The sequence below is a fragment of the Citrus sinensis genome, chromosome 1 (assembly GCF_022201045.2).
Source record: "Citrus sinensis cultivar Valencia sweet orange chromosome 1, DVS_A1.0, whole genome shotgun sequence".
NCBI lineage: Eukaryota > Viridiplantae > Streptophyta > Magnoliopsida > Sapindales > Rutaceae > Citrus > Citrus sinensis.
In genome coordinates, this window is record NC_068556.1 from 22,031,148 (window position 1) to 22,044,797 (window position 13,650).

The 13,650-nt window shown below is 38.5% G+C and overlaps 2 protein-coding genes across 3 annotated transcripts; one reads left to right on the plus strand and one right to left on the minus strand.

Moving 5' to 3' along the window:
• The first annotated feature begins 221 nt into the window (after window positions 1-221).
• Window positions 222-2,663, plus strand: LOC102625400 (pentatricopeptide repeat-containing protein At5g19020, mitochondrial). The gene has a single exon (XM_006489223.4). It carries the CDS (start codon window positions 421-423, stop codon window positions 2,506-2,508), a length of 2,088 nt encoding a protein of 695 aa, XP_006489286.1. The 5' UTR covers window positions 222-420; the 3' UTR covers window positions 2,509-2,663.
• A 165-nt stretch (window positions 2,664-2,828) lies between these two features.
• On the minus strand, window positions 2,829-11,173 carry LOC102625109 (mediator of RNA polymerase II transcription subunit 33A). 2 transcript variants are annotated; one of them, XM_052434015.1, is made up of 12 exons: window positions 10,756-11,173; window positions 10,041-10,151; window positions 9,887-9,970; window positions 8,963-9,282; window positions 8,745-8,836; window positions 8,031-8,391; window positions 6,846-7,056; window positions 5,916-6,030; window positions 5,635-5,796; window positions 4,808-5,468; window positions 4,298-4,504; window positions 2,829-4,102 (listed from the first exon to the last, which is right to left on the minus strand). In XM_052434015.1, exons 1-12 carry the CDS (start codon window positions 11,046-11,048, stop codon window positions 2,988-2,990), a joined length of 3,732 nt encoding a protein of 1,243 aa, XP_052289975.1. In that variant the 5' UTR covers window positions 11,049-11,173; the 3' UTR covers window positions 2,829-2,987. The 2 variants fall into 2 exon arrangements, with proteins under 2 accessions (XP_052289975.1, XP_006489285.1); XM_006489222.4 differs by having other exon boundaries at window positions 9,623-9,970.
• Between the last annotated feature and the right edge of the window lie 2,477 nt (window positions 11,174-13,650).

Here is a 13,650-nt window from a genome sequence, read left to right on the forward strand (position 1 = left end):
CCTAGAATTTACTAACAGTCAATTCTAAAAGTGCGCGAGAGTTGTTTTTGATAATCTTAGTTGTCAAGGTCACATCAAGTGTTTTTTTAACCAAAGTCACATCGAGCGTTCGGTAAAGCTTAAGAAACTGAATTGTGAATGTCATAAAAGTTAAATTTCTTAGAAAAGGTTTCAAGTCTTCTAATAAGTTTTTGATTGGTACTGAAATAAAAATTAAATAATTTATGATAAAATTTTTTATTAATGTTAATAAAAAGAATAAAAATATTATTATATCTGAAGTCCAATTCTGGCTCTAAACCAACAGTATAAACGATTCTCTGTGTATTTCTCAGGCCGTTACGCAAGTAGTTTCCCTCCAAAACTCAATTTTGTAAAGTGAAACATCAGGCTTCAAAAGGCTTCCCATGATCTCGTCTGATGATCAAATCTCTCAAATTCAAACCCTCAATTCCTTTTCTTGCACTAAAACCTCCAAATCTCAAATGTGTCTCCGGCATATCCTCAGAAACCCCACTAGATCATTTTCATTCTGTCTTCAATTCCCAGAAAGCCAATCTTCAAAACTCAGATTACGAGCTGGCGCTAGTTTCAGCCCTCAGGTATTGTTCAGTCCATATCGCCGTCTCTCAAGGCCAACAAATCCATTCTTTAATCTTCAAATCAGGACTTGAATCAAACACTTTCATTCAAAACAGCTTAATTAACTTGTACGCAAAATGTGGGCTTATTTCTCAAGCCAAATCCATGTTTGATTCATGCTCTACATTGGATCCTGTGGCTTGTAACATTATGATATCTGGGTATATTAGAAATGATAGATTAAACGATGCGCGCGAAGTGTTTGATAAAACGCCCATCAAATGTTGTGTTTCATATACTAGTATGATAATGGGGTTTGCTCAAAATGATTGTTGGAGGGAAGCGCTTGAGGTTTTTAGGGATATGAGAATATTGGGCGTGATACCGAATGAGGTGACTTTAGCCAGTGTGATTTCCAGTTCTGTGCATTTAGGTGGGATTTGGGAGTGTAGGATGCTGCATGGGTTGGTGATTAAATTGATGATTGATGGGTTTGTTATTATTTCGACAAATTTGTTGAACATGTATTGTGTTTGTTCAAGTTTGGTGGAGGCAAGGAGCTTGTTTGATGAGATGAAGGAAAGAAATATTGTTTCCTGGAATGTGATGTTAAATGGATTTGCAAAGGCAGGGCTTGTTGAGTTGGCTAGAGAGTTGTTTGAGAGGATTCCTTCAAAGGATGTAGTTTCCTGGGGTACGATGATTGATGGGTATCTGCAAGTGGAAAGGTTAAGTGAAGCTTTGACAATGTATCGTGCAATGCTATGTGATGGAATAGCACCTAATGATGTTATGATTGTGGACTTGATTTCAGCATGTGGGCGAGCAATGGCATTTGGCGAGGGCTTGCAAATTCACAGTATAATTGTGAAAGCAGGTTTTGATTGTTATGATTTTATTCAGGCAACGATTATTCATTTCTATGCAGCTTGTGGGAGGATCAATCTTGCTCGTTTGCAGTTTGAATTGGGAATTAAGGACCATATTGCATCTTGGAATGCCCTTGTTGCAGGGTTTATACGTAATGGAATGATTGAAGATGCAAGGCAATTATTCAATAACATGCAGAAAAGAGATGTTTATTCATGGAGTGCCATGATTTCTGGCTATGCACAAAATGAGCAACCTAACATGGCTTTGGAGCTCTTTCATGGAATGGTAGATGCTGGAGTGAAACCTAATGAAATCACAATGGTGAGTGTGTTCTGTGCAATCGCCTCTTTAGGAACATTAAAAGAAGGGAGATGGGCTCATGAATATGTGCTTAACAATTCCATCACTCTTAATGACAACTTAAGCGCAGCAATTATTGACATGTACGCCAAATGTGGCAGCAACAATACTGCCTTAGAAGTATTCTATCATATCCGAGACAGGACAACCTCTGTATCACCGTGGAATGCAATTATATGTGGATTAGCTATGCATGGAGATGCAAATTTGACTCTCAAAATTTATTCTGACTTGGAAAAGAGAAATATTAAGCTCAATTCAATTACATTCATTGGAGTTCTCAGTACATGTTGCCATGCTGGGTTGGTAGATCTAGGGGAGAGGTACTTCAAGAGCATGAAGAGTGTGTATAATGTAGAACCTGACTTAAAGCACTATGGTTGTATGGTAGATCTCTTGGGCAGGGCTGGTCGATTAGAAGACGCTGAGGAAGTGATCAGGAGCATGCCAATGAAGGCAGATGTTGTTATCTGGGGCACGCTGTTGGCCGCATCTAGAATACATGGAAATGTGGAAGTAGGAGAAAGGGCTGCTAAGAGCTTGGCAGGGTTGCAACCATCTCATGGACCAAGTAGAGTTCTTTTATCTAATATATATGCAGATGCGGGGAGGTGGGAGGATGCCTTTTCAATCAGGAAAGAAATGCGAGATTGTGGAATGAAGAGATTACCTGGGTTCAGTGGCGTTGTTTAATATTTACTATAGTGATGGGTTTTACAATCTGCTGTAAATTCACACGTATTACACAAAAATTTGGGAAAATTTTGACGTCTTTGATGTTAATAAAGGCCTCTTTTAGTTCCAGAGATTTTGGTTAAATTTCATTTAATCACTTTCTATTGCCGATTTGGTTTCTGTTGATTGATTCTTCGTGATCATTCAATTAAAATTACTCCGCCCCAATCTAAGTTTTATCGATGGATGGAACTGTTTTAGTATAATTACAAAGCATTAAAGTGGCAGGATTTGGTTGATAGAACTTTGTTAGCAACACCTTCTCAGGACCTCAAGAGTTGCAAAATTTTGACCATCATGTACAAGGATTTCCTTTTCAAACTTAGGACTGACTACAAATGAAGTTAATTTATGCACAACCTTTTAGAGTTACATGGTTTAGAGTACAATTGCCATCCTATTAGAAACGGCAACAGATGGGAACTAAAACACAGAAGTCATGAATCCTTCTCAATTATCAGTTCAGCTGCTGCACCCATCGTACCAAGCCCACCAATCCCCAGCAGAGCGATGGCAAGCTCCTCTTCATTCCACTGCTTCAGCCCCTTACTCAGTCTCTTCAAGACTTCTACATCCACTTCTAGCACCCAAGTTGGTGTGCAACTAACCATCAGGCTCATGAATCCTGACACATAGGCATGCCAAGTGGCCGAATCACAACCAAGTGATATCTTGCCATCAAGTGCACTTGCAAGAAATTCCATGTGGAACCCCAGGATTTTAGGGCGCCGTTTTGATGCCAATGATGATGAGTCAACTCCCCAAGCGAGAGCTCCACAAAGCACAGCAAAATATGCAAGTGCATATCCCCCAAGCATTGAAACCAGCCCATCGGAATATTTGTGTTCAGACTTATGAACAGATATGAACCAAGAAGGCAAAGTTTCATATATCAGTGAATGAACCGAACCTAAGCCCCCGGATAACCATACTAGAGAAGCCCCAAGGGAAGCTGCGAGTTTTACTCTTGTTATTGCTGCAGCTAGTGAAACCTGCCCATATCTCATACCATTCTTTGATGCCTTCAGTTTCTCCATTTTCTCTTGAGGAAGCCCACTGAATGCTATTTCTCTCACAGAGTGCATCAAGAGAGAAACAATTTCCTCAGTTATGAACAAAATATCTCTCATGGATCGATAAACACGCAAATAGAGAATCCCTGGAGCAACTGGGGATATTCCACCACAGAAATGGGACCCAAATCCATGTCCAAGAAGAGCTCCAACACCAACATTGCTTGAGATAGGATTGGAATTCAAACCGAGCGTGGCAGTGAAGCAACTTTTAAGAAGCTGAACCACTGCATCACTGTTGTGAAGGAAGACAGTACGGGATGCAGAAAAGACAAGAAAATCAAACCATCGTTTTGCCTTTTGGGTCCATAAGGAAGCTACAATAGGCATGCAAGGCCATGGGCACCCTGCTGCAAGGGACTCCAAAGCTGGGCCAGCCAAATTGAGAAATCTTTCTGAGGCTTTATCAATTTTGTAAGTAATTGTTAGGCTCAGAAAGGCAGCCAAAGGTAGTGGAAGTGTAGCTGGAGAGGTCCCCCCTGTTGGAACAACAATTCTTAGTCCCCAATATGTGCTCTAATCAGATATTGTTAAGTCCTCAGGTTTCTAAGTGTGGATGTTATAAAAACACAGAGGCAGAGTGACAAAAAAAGGGCGATTTGAGCCAGGTAAATTCTTAAACTAAATATTAGCTACACCAAACATTTTTAAACTTAAAGTATCAACAAGAATACCTGCAGCAAGACTTGGAATATCAATACCGGTAGTTGCTAGAATTTTCTTTATATGTTCCTCAACATTGGTCAAATTTGTAGCTGGGCTGGGCCAATCCATACCATTCATAAAAGCTGGCTTCCAAACACCTCGACTAACTTCAGCTGAGAAGTAGCTTACGATTGTTGCCAAAGATGCAGGAAGAAAATCAGCTAAATCTTTCAGTCCTGAGATATTAAAAAATTTAAGTAAGCATATATTTGATTCAACCTAAATGAATTTTAAATTTCTGTAAATGGCCACATCAACAAACACTAAAGCATTTTTGTTATTGCTTTAAGTACCCAGGTCGCAACTGCATTTTGAGAAAATATAAGATATACTGTCTAATAGAGACTTCAGAGAAGACTTTGACAAAAAACCCTAGATTCTCAGGCATAGCGTTTTCGAACAGAGTCCCAAGTATTCATTAATCTGGTGCTACATGTCTCAGCGAATAAAGCTTAAATCAAGAAACAACAAATAATAACCTGTAGCCAGTTCACGTGGAGAAAGTCTTCCGTGAGCACAGCCTGTTAAAGCGGCATCAACCACAAAAGGAACCGCTTCAAGAATATCCCAGGCAGGTAATTTTGGTCTTAGAGAACTATCTTCATTTCCAGGTCCGGATGAGCTGCTACTTCCAGAGGCAACAGAATTTAGACCCTGGCTTGCTCTGTTAATCTTTCTGAACATCATGCTAAGAAGCTCATCTACTGTCTGATGAACTTGGGTTCCGTGAACAAGACCAGAGAGAGTTGCAGCTATACATCTTTGGTGCTGTCGATACCAGACTTTTAATTTTGGGAAGGAGTCCACAAATATAGGTTCTGGTGATGATGAACTTGCAGCAGCAGAGAGTCTCCTTTTGTTTCGATCCTGGTGGATGCTTTGAGAAGATAATAGATGGGAATTTCTTACTGAGAGGAGGTATTCAGGAGTTAGCTGGGACCCAACTGTAGGAACATCTCCAACACCATGTTCAATAGGAGGATGATTAAATCTCCATAGCTTTAAAAGAAGAGCAAAAGCATTTGAAAAAACAGCATGAGCGGAGATCTCTTCTCCTGTGGGAAGAGTCCAAGAGACATTGGGCACACATGATCCGAAAACCTCGCAGATGGGCATTAATGAGCATGCAAGTTGTGGAACCTGAAAAGGAAACAGAAAAGCCAAAAAACAGAAGAAATATAACACACCAATCCTATCTTTTCCCCAGTATAATTGATGCTCTGGCTCAAAACACAAAAAATTCAATTCATGCTGTTTTTTTATGAATATAATGACAGACTTTTAGGTAAGTGAAAGTGAAACATACCAATCCATGAAGAGAGAAAATCTGAACACAATCGACAGGGCTTATCCCAACCATTAGTACATTCAGCATTGGAGCATAACCTATCAAATGGCTCTCACCCCCATCATACTCTGCAGGAGCTGGAGGAGACAGTAATCTAGTAATAAATTGAACCGTGTGTTCCTGCAAGAAATGCAATATTCAGAACAACTAGGTAAGTAGCAAACAAATTAGGAAAACCAGGAGGAAAAACAATATAATTGCATGCTCAGTCAAAGAATTCAGCACTAGTACATCCTTACCTGTATATTCCAACCTCGAATTAGAGAGGCTCCACAGAGTACGGTGGCAGCAAATATCTTCTCATCGTCAGCTCCTTTGATAGCTATCTCAAAAACTTTCTCGAGCTCTGCTAAACTTCCATCAAATCCATGAGCTTAATTCAGTTGCTTTACCCTTGGTAAATTTACAAAAAAGAGCATCTGATATACCTGACTTCAGGAAAGAAAAAGAGTAACTGAAGACCAGGCCAAAGTCAAAGAAACTAGAAGATAATTTAAAAGTCACATAGGGTTCACCCTTGGGTTTTTGCCCATTAACGGTCAACAAACTGAATGGCACCTAGTGCCAGCTGCTGAATACAAAGATATTCCATACTCATAAAATTGCCTTAAAAAGATTTGCAGTTACAATATTCACTTCCTGCAAGGCTATGGGGCAGCACACATTTTTCTGAAGTCAAGAGATCACCATTGCTGGACCCTGTGAAGATTGATCTAGTCAAACAAACTCATTTTCTTAACCTTTGTAGTTCATACCCTTATCAAGTTACAATGGAACTGGAGAATCAAATTTGATGGCAATGGTGGAAAAATGGAGAAGGTTATAAGTACTATAACAGAAATTGGAAAGTTTAATTTTCTCTCTTGTCATGTTCTTGCCTTTTGGATTGGAAAATGGCTATGCTTTTTCCTGAAGTCAAGAGATCAGCATTGCTGGACAGCGAAGGTTGACCCGGTCAAACAAACTCCTTCCCCTAACCTTTACCTATTATCACTAAAGCTAAGAAAATCCTGATTTTGTTCCAACAAATTCAAGGTTGCCTAAAAGAACTAAATTTGACAGGACCAATGGATTGGACTGTAGTTTTTATGGAGATTAAATTTCAACAGCAGAGATATATAAGGTATGATCATCCACATCAACTTTTGAGCATAATAATTTTATTATACCTTGAAGCAGGACTTGAAACTAGAGCATTAACCATCAGTGGTGTAAGTGGGGCCCCCTTCGTGAATGATGACCAACCAGGCACCTGAGCTGGCACAGTATTAGGTATTTGGTTGATGTGTCCATTCACATAGCCTGGCCAGAAATATGCTGATGTGTCCAAAAGATTCCTCGCGATACAAGCCTCTACTATCAGGTGCCGCAAGTTTCCAGCTGAACAAGGACGAAAAACTTAGATTTGAAAGTCTTACAGGTGCTAACAGAAGGGTTAATGCTGGCACCACAGAAATTTTGAGGATAAAGCACCAAAATTTTTTAGGGGGATGGAAACTGAAGAGAGATTAATGAAAATCAACTTTGCCAAACTTCATGAAATTCAACAGTTAGTTTAGCATAAGTAATTCTTTTACATTTTTTGGACATATACCTCAGAACCGATGGAAAAAAGTTAACTTCACTGGCCAAAACACGAAGGCAGCCAATGTTAACCAGCATCTTCTCCTTTTCTTTCTTTTTAATCCTTCTAATCTCATCATTAAAAGACATATTTTCACACAATTTCTTCCAAAACAAACTGAGGAATTCCTTCGCACAAGGGTCTAAGATATGTTCTCATCAGTTTAGAGGAAAGCTGTACTAAGATCAGTTTGATCATTGATGTCTGCATTCTACAGCAGAAATATTGGCACACGCAGAATGCAGGACCAGAAATTAGCAAGGAGCAAGGTGCATCCATATCCCGAAGAAACACTCTAGGATCACCTACTTTATCTTACACCACTATTTGTACTTTTCAACTTTCAGAGTTTGAATAGAAGTTTACCATCTTGAAAATGTTCCAAGATTTCTAACAATCTGCTCTACCATCATTCCTTTGTTGGGTAACTCATATGAAAATTAAATGCACACTTGCTTCATTTAAAATATGCCAAGAGGGTAGCCCCTGGAAGACGCAACTGAGTGGCTTTCAGCCTCTTTATTTGGCTAACCATCTGAGTTCAACTACTAGGGGAGGTAGGGGGTTAAAAATTATATTTGTGCTCCACCCATCCTGTGCATGTTTAAAATACACACACACACACACACACACACACACACATATACCAAAAGTGTTTGACCTTCATTAAACCAATGCGCTTAGATCATAGTTTAAGAAGCTTGAAAGGGAACAGATATCGATGCCTTACAACAGTTAACCGGCATGTCTTTCATGTTGATGCACTCAAAGTATGCACTCCCTACATCAATGCCTGAAACAAACAGCATTGCTTTTGCAGCAGCCTGATTGGCTGCAGAAACAACAGATTGCGGTGGAGTCAGCAGGCCCTGATAATCACCCAGTACCTGTAAGCTGGAGACCAAATCATTGCGACGCTTTCCTGGAACCTTCTTTTCTTTCCAGGGATAGGTGAAGCCACATTCCGTTTCATCATTTGGTGCACTCTCCTCTTCATCAATAAGATCAGCAATCAGAAGAGTTGTGACAGAGAACAGCATGCACAAGCGAGGATCTAGGCGAGGCATAGGGCCTTCGATGGGATCCCTTTCCTAATTGTCAAGAGAGAACTAAATATTTTAATACAACAAAAACAAAAATAAGAGCACAGTCTTGAAATGACTATGTAAGACAGGAAATAATCGTCCTTTCATGTCTCTGTCTTTTAATTTAAAATAAGACAAACACAAGCAATTAATACAATTGTGGATAAAAATTCGGGCCAATAAGCAAGGCATTCAACAGAACTGAAATTCTTCCCCAAATATCTAATTTAATAATAGTAATAAATTCTGAAATATGTCTTGCAACACAAGTTCCAGAAAGTTCATAATTTATTCCGGTGCTGAAAAGGAAGAAAGGAAGGAAGACAGAGAGTTTTCAATCAGCAAGAAAAAATTCTAACCCTTTGGACAAGACGGAGAGCTGCAATCCAGAGGCCTAAGAATGTCTCATGCCAGGTGGTGCCATTAATTGCCTGAAGTGTTTTGATCAAACCTGTGGATATGAAACCTTATGTACGCATTCGTAAAATACTTATTTCTTAAGACTTGGATTATATAATAATTTAACCCCCAAAAAAAATGAGAAGGCTACAGAGGACAGTAGAAAATCTGCACTCACTGGTTATTATTTCAATAGCACTTGTTGCGTTAACCTGATATCCATCCAAAGCATCCTCCAACACGAGATCAAGCGGAAGCCAAAGAGCAGAACGACTGGCTCCATGACACAGACCAGCAGAAGAAGCTAGAGATCCAAAAGCTAGAACTGCATCGAACTTTGGCTGTGGACTTGTTTTGCATTCTTGAGACAAGCCTAGATGAGTATCAGATGTCAACTGCAGAAGATCCTCAGGAGTTAAAATTGTTGAACTTTTCAGAGCTGAAGAATTTGCTCCCAGCAGCCGTAACCTCTGGATGAAAACTACCCAATGGGTTCGCCTGAAAAGCGGCAAAAGGTGGCTAAGCAACATATCTCTTATTCAAGGGGAAAGAGATAACTAACTACAGTGATTGTGAAAAGATATAATGGTTATAGATTTTCAAATGGGGTAAATCTAAAGAAAGCAAGAAAGGCAAAGCAGATTTACATATGTTCCAGAACACTAAGATGAAACTTTATTGAGTTGAAATTTCTAGGACAATATATACAACACTTTCCGAACAGTAACCCAGTCCATCCTTACAAAATCAATAATAAACTAAAAATCAAACTTTTAGAAAGCCAAAGTACATGCATGAGATTTTAAGAAACAACAGCTCAAGATAACAGAATACATACAAGTTACGGTGTGCCAGGTAAACAATTCTAGAAGTTACTTTATTTTGCAAAATTTTCCCAATTATCTCAATTGCCATTACAGTATTCATGTTCCGCAGTCTCTCGTGATATTCAGTCCTCTCCTCATCATAAACATCGTGGCCATCTATTTCCATTTCCAAAGGTTTAGTTGGCCATCTAGACTTTCTTTCTGGAGTAAGTTCCAACAACCTTTCATCATCTAGTGATGCATCTAGCAACTGCAACAAAACTGAGAATATATACCCAGCCACAAGAATGCCTGGTTCACTTGCTGACAGACCAAAAATCTCGGAAAGATGAAGAACAGCATCTATTGCTTTCATAACCCTGCATGGAGAAAATATTTAAAATCGAAAACATGACATTAATCAGCGACTAAGCAAAAACTAGATCTCACTTTGGATAATCTGGGCCATGAATTTGGCATTTGAGTTGAAATATGTGTCTCTTAAGAAGTTCCATGTAAAGCCTGTAAGCTGCAGGCTGCAAACGTCGATTTGGAATGACCCTGTGGAAATAATAATACATAAGTATGGTGTAACAATACCCCCAAAATAATAATAATAATAATAATAAGTGAAATAAAAAGAGAAAAGAACGCTGAACTACAGGAAATTAGTCCTAAAGGAAATTAGCTACAGCAAAAACTTTCCATTGCTCCAAGATTGAGCATAAAAGAGAAGAAAGGCCTTACAATATCATATAAAACGAAGTCATTTACAACAGAAACAAATTCCGCAGAGGAATGACAAATGGCGACTCATATCAAGAAGAAAGAGAAAAAGATATGAGCATATTGCAATAAATTTAACTCGACATGGACCAGATTTAACAATAAAATACAACAGAAACTAACATTGTTTAAAACACAACAGAAAGAATATAGCAACATGAAATGAACAAAAAGGAGAAAGACAACACAAGCAAATGAACCAGGTAACCAACTGAGATGACCCAGAAGCAACTACTTGGCCAGCTAGCTCAATTTGATTAAACACAAAAAGCATTCAACCCTTTTTGGCAAAATGTATCCTTTCTTTAGCATCTAGCTCACGAAACACAAAGTATCAGTGAATCAAAAACAGGACAACAAAGCGAAGACAAGAGACCACCTGGTAGAAAGCAGAGCGAGGAGGAGCAGAGGAGGGGCGATCCTGAGGGTGAGAGCCTTTTCTACAAACTTCCAAGCAATGGGCACATTGTTGTCCCAACAAATGTACGAAACCAACACGTGGGCCAACTCAACAGAAGGCAATGAAACTCCCGCCGAGTTCAAACTCGAAGACAACTGTACGGCCCACAGCAAAGGGTCACTTCCTTTCTCTTGCGCCACCTTTGTTACTTCCATCACGTTGTCCCACACAGCGCCGCCGCCGCCGCCGCCGTCTTCAAGTTTCGCCGCCATTAGAGGGGCCGGAAACGATATACGTGCCTACTGAGTTCAAGACGACAAAGAGAAAGAGTCAATGTTCTTTTAAATTTTTCCTTTTTTTTCTTTTTCCGCGTTATCTTTCAGTTGTGTTGTGTCTTGTCTTTTGTATTTATGAATTTAATTTCCATTTTTGGATATTAAAAAGGGCGTGGATCGATTGGTTGTTCGTTATGAAAAGTCAAACAAATGCGAGGGTATAAGTGGTATGATAAATTTGAGCTAATAACATTTGGATCCCTTTTATTTTAATAAAATCGCAACTAAGGATATAAGTTGTGATTTCTTTGCAAGGGTCCGTATTTTAACTTATAAATATTCTGTTAAAAAATTTGTTAATAAAATGTATTAAGCCCTATAATAGGATACTTTCTAACAAAAAATTGGTTTTTAGCAGGTGGAATTTTCATGTTCATCCAAATCTTTCTAACAAAAATAGATGATTTTGACGTTATGTCTTCAGATTAGTTTTATATTTAGAGACTTAATTATTTCAATATTTTCATATCATTGATTCCATTAAGCGTAATTCTAACAAGAACTAAATATGGGTTGTAATCCATGTCTTATTTTTGACAAAAGTTATGGATTTAAATGAGATAAACACAAAAAAATATTCGGTTTTAATATTATAATTTTTTTTGGGGGGTTTGGGGGGGGGGGGGGGGGGGCGCTTCAAATAGCGGGACAACAGAACTAGCGAGTAGCTTATTCTTAGCTAAGAGTTCGGTAAGAGTACAATGTTTCGGGACTTGTCAAAAGTTGTGCGTGGAAATTATTTAAAGTTACTTTTAAGTACTTTTATAACCTAAAATAATATTCGGTATGGAAATGAATTTTAAATTACTTTTTAAAAAATATTTAAAATATGAAAAAAAAAAAAACACCAAGTTGAAGCCAATGCGTCTGACATTTGATTTAACAAAGCCCCAATTATATGTTTTATGAAATTGTAAAGATGAAGACTTTTTTTAAAAGGGTTGGATTTGTTGATTATCTGAAGGAACTTGAGCGATAGACTAATGATCCAAAAAGGGCACAGAGGGTCTCTTTAGATTGGAATTTGGAAGCAACTACTGAACTGCCTAAGTACTCTGATTCAAAGATAACACGCTCAACACTAATAATTGATGTGGACCTTCTTACCCACTCGTGAATCATACTCAATCATGTACTTCAAAATTGCCATGGACCACCACAAAACCCACCAACCTTAGTGGGTTCCACATCTCCAAACGCCTTCCCTATACAGCTACTTGTAAGTACTGCTCAAATAATTTCAACTCTATTACGTCTTTGCTCTGCACCAGAGTCCAAATGGATACATTTGCAGAGAATGTTCATGATTAAAGGTAGATAATTTCATTCTAAAATTCAATGAAATCAAATACGACGAGTCTTTGTTTAAATGAGCTTTCCAGTGATAACAGTGTTCGAGAAACGATAGGAGGGCGAGGCTGTTTTGGTGGGTGTGTGTTAGTTTTAATTTCTACTGTTAAAATTGAGGCCCGAACCACCCCAGGAGAGAAATGAATTTTGATCGTGCTTATAATAAAAAAATTCGAAATAAAGCGCATGAGAGTGGCGGGGGTAGGTGAAGATGATGACAGGAGATGATGATGCATTCTTCCAACTACAGATTTGGCCCCCAGCGCCTACTCTGGGGTAGTGGTGGCATTGGCATCGTCACACTCATAGGATCATATTTGCTTTAGGCGTGGGTGAAAAAACAAATATAAAAAAAAGGGGGAAAAAGCCAAGTCTTTGCCCACCTTTGCATTTCTTTCCAATGGAGGCAAAACATTTGCCAATTTTTCCTGCTTTTATTTACCCAACTGACCTTCTCTCTCTTCAGCCTAACTGACGCTGGGTAGGTGGATGAAGCACCAGTGGCTAATATCATTAGCGCTGTTGATTTGAAAGTGATTGCTTTGGATCCATCTCTATCTTCGCTGCCTTAATTATGTCATCTAGTGTCAGGTGTGGTTCAACTATCCTACCAAAAGAAAGGAAAATAATAATACCCTCAAGCAAGCTTTTTTTTTTTTTTTTGTTTGTTTGAATCATAAGGTGATCTTGAATAGACTCTAATTACGGGAGATATTTTTAAATTCTTATCATAATTTAAATTAATCTCTGTTCATATTGGATCGGCCCATAAAAAATAAAATATTGATTAAAGTGACAATTTTATACGAGAGCGAGACTTAAATTTTGACCCCTCTTAAAGAATGAGAGTGTCAAATCACTTACATCAATCAACTTTAATTACTCTCAAGTAGGTTTTGATTGATCTTTTAGCAGAAGATTGTGAGTGTTCAATTCAGATTGGTGAGATTTTGCTACAATTAAGTAAAACTTTGAATCATGCAAAGAAGAGGGATCAGCTTATTGGCTATTAAAAGTTAATCAGTAATTAATTTTGGGACTGATAAAAACTTTCCTTAGCTGTTAGTTGAGAGTGTACGAGCCAATGGCTTTTACGGTGGCCAATGGATCTTATGATTACAAGAAGGTGAGTTAGGTGAGATCGTTATGTCATTCTTAGTACTTGCACCATCTGGTTAAATCTTGTTAG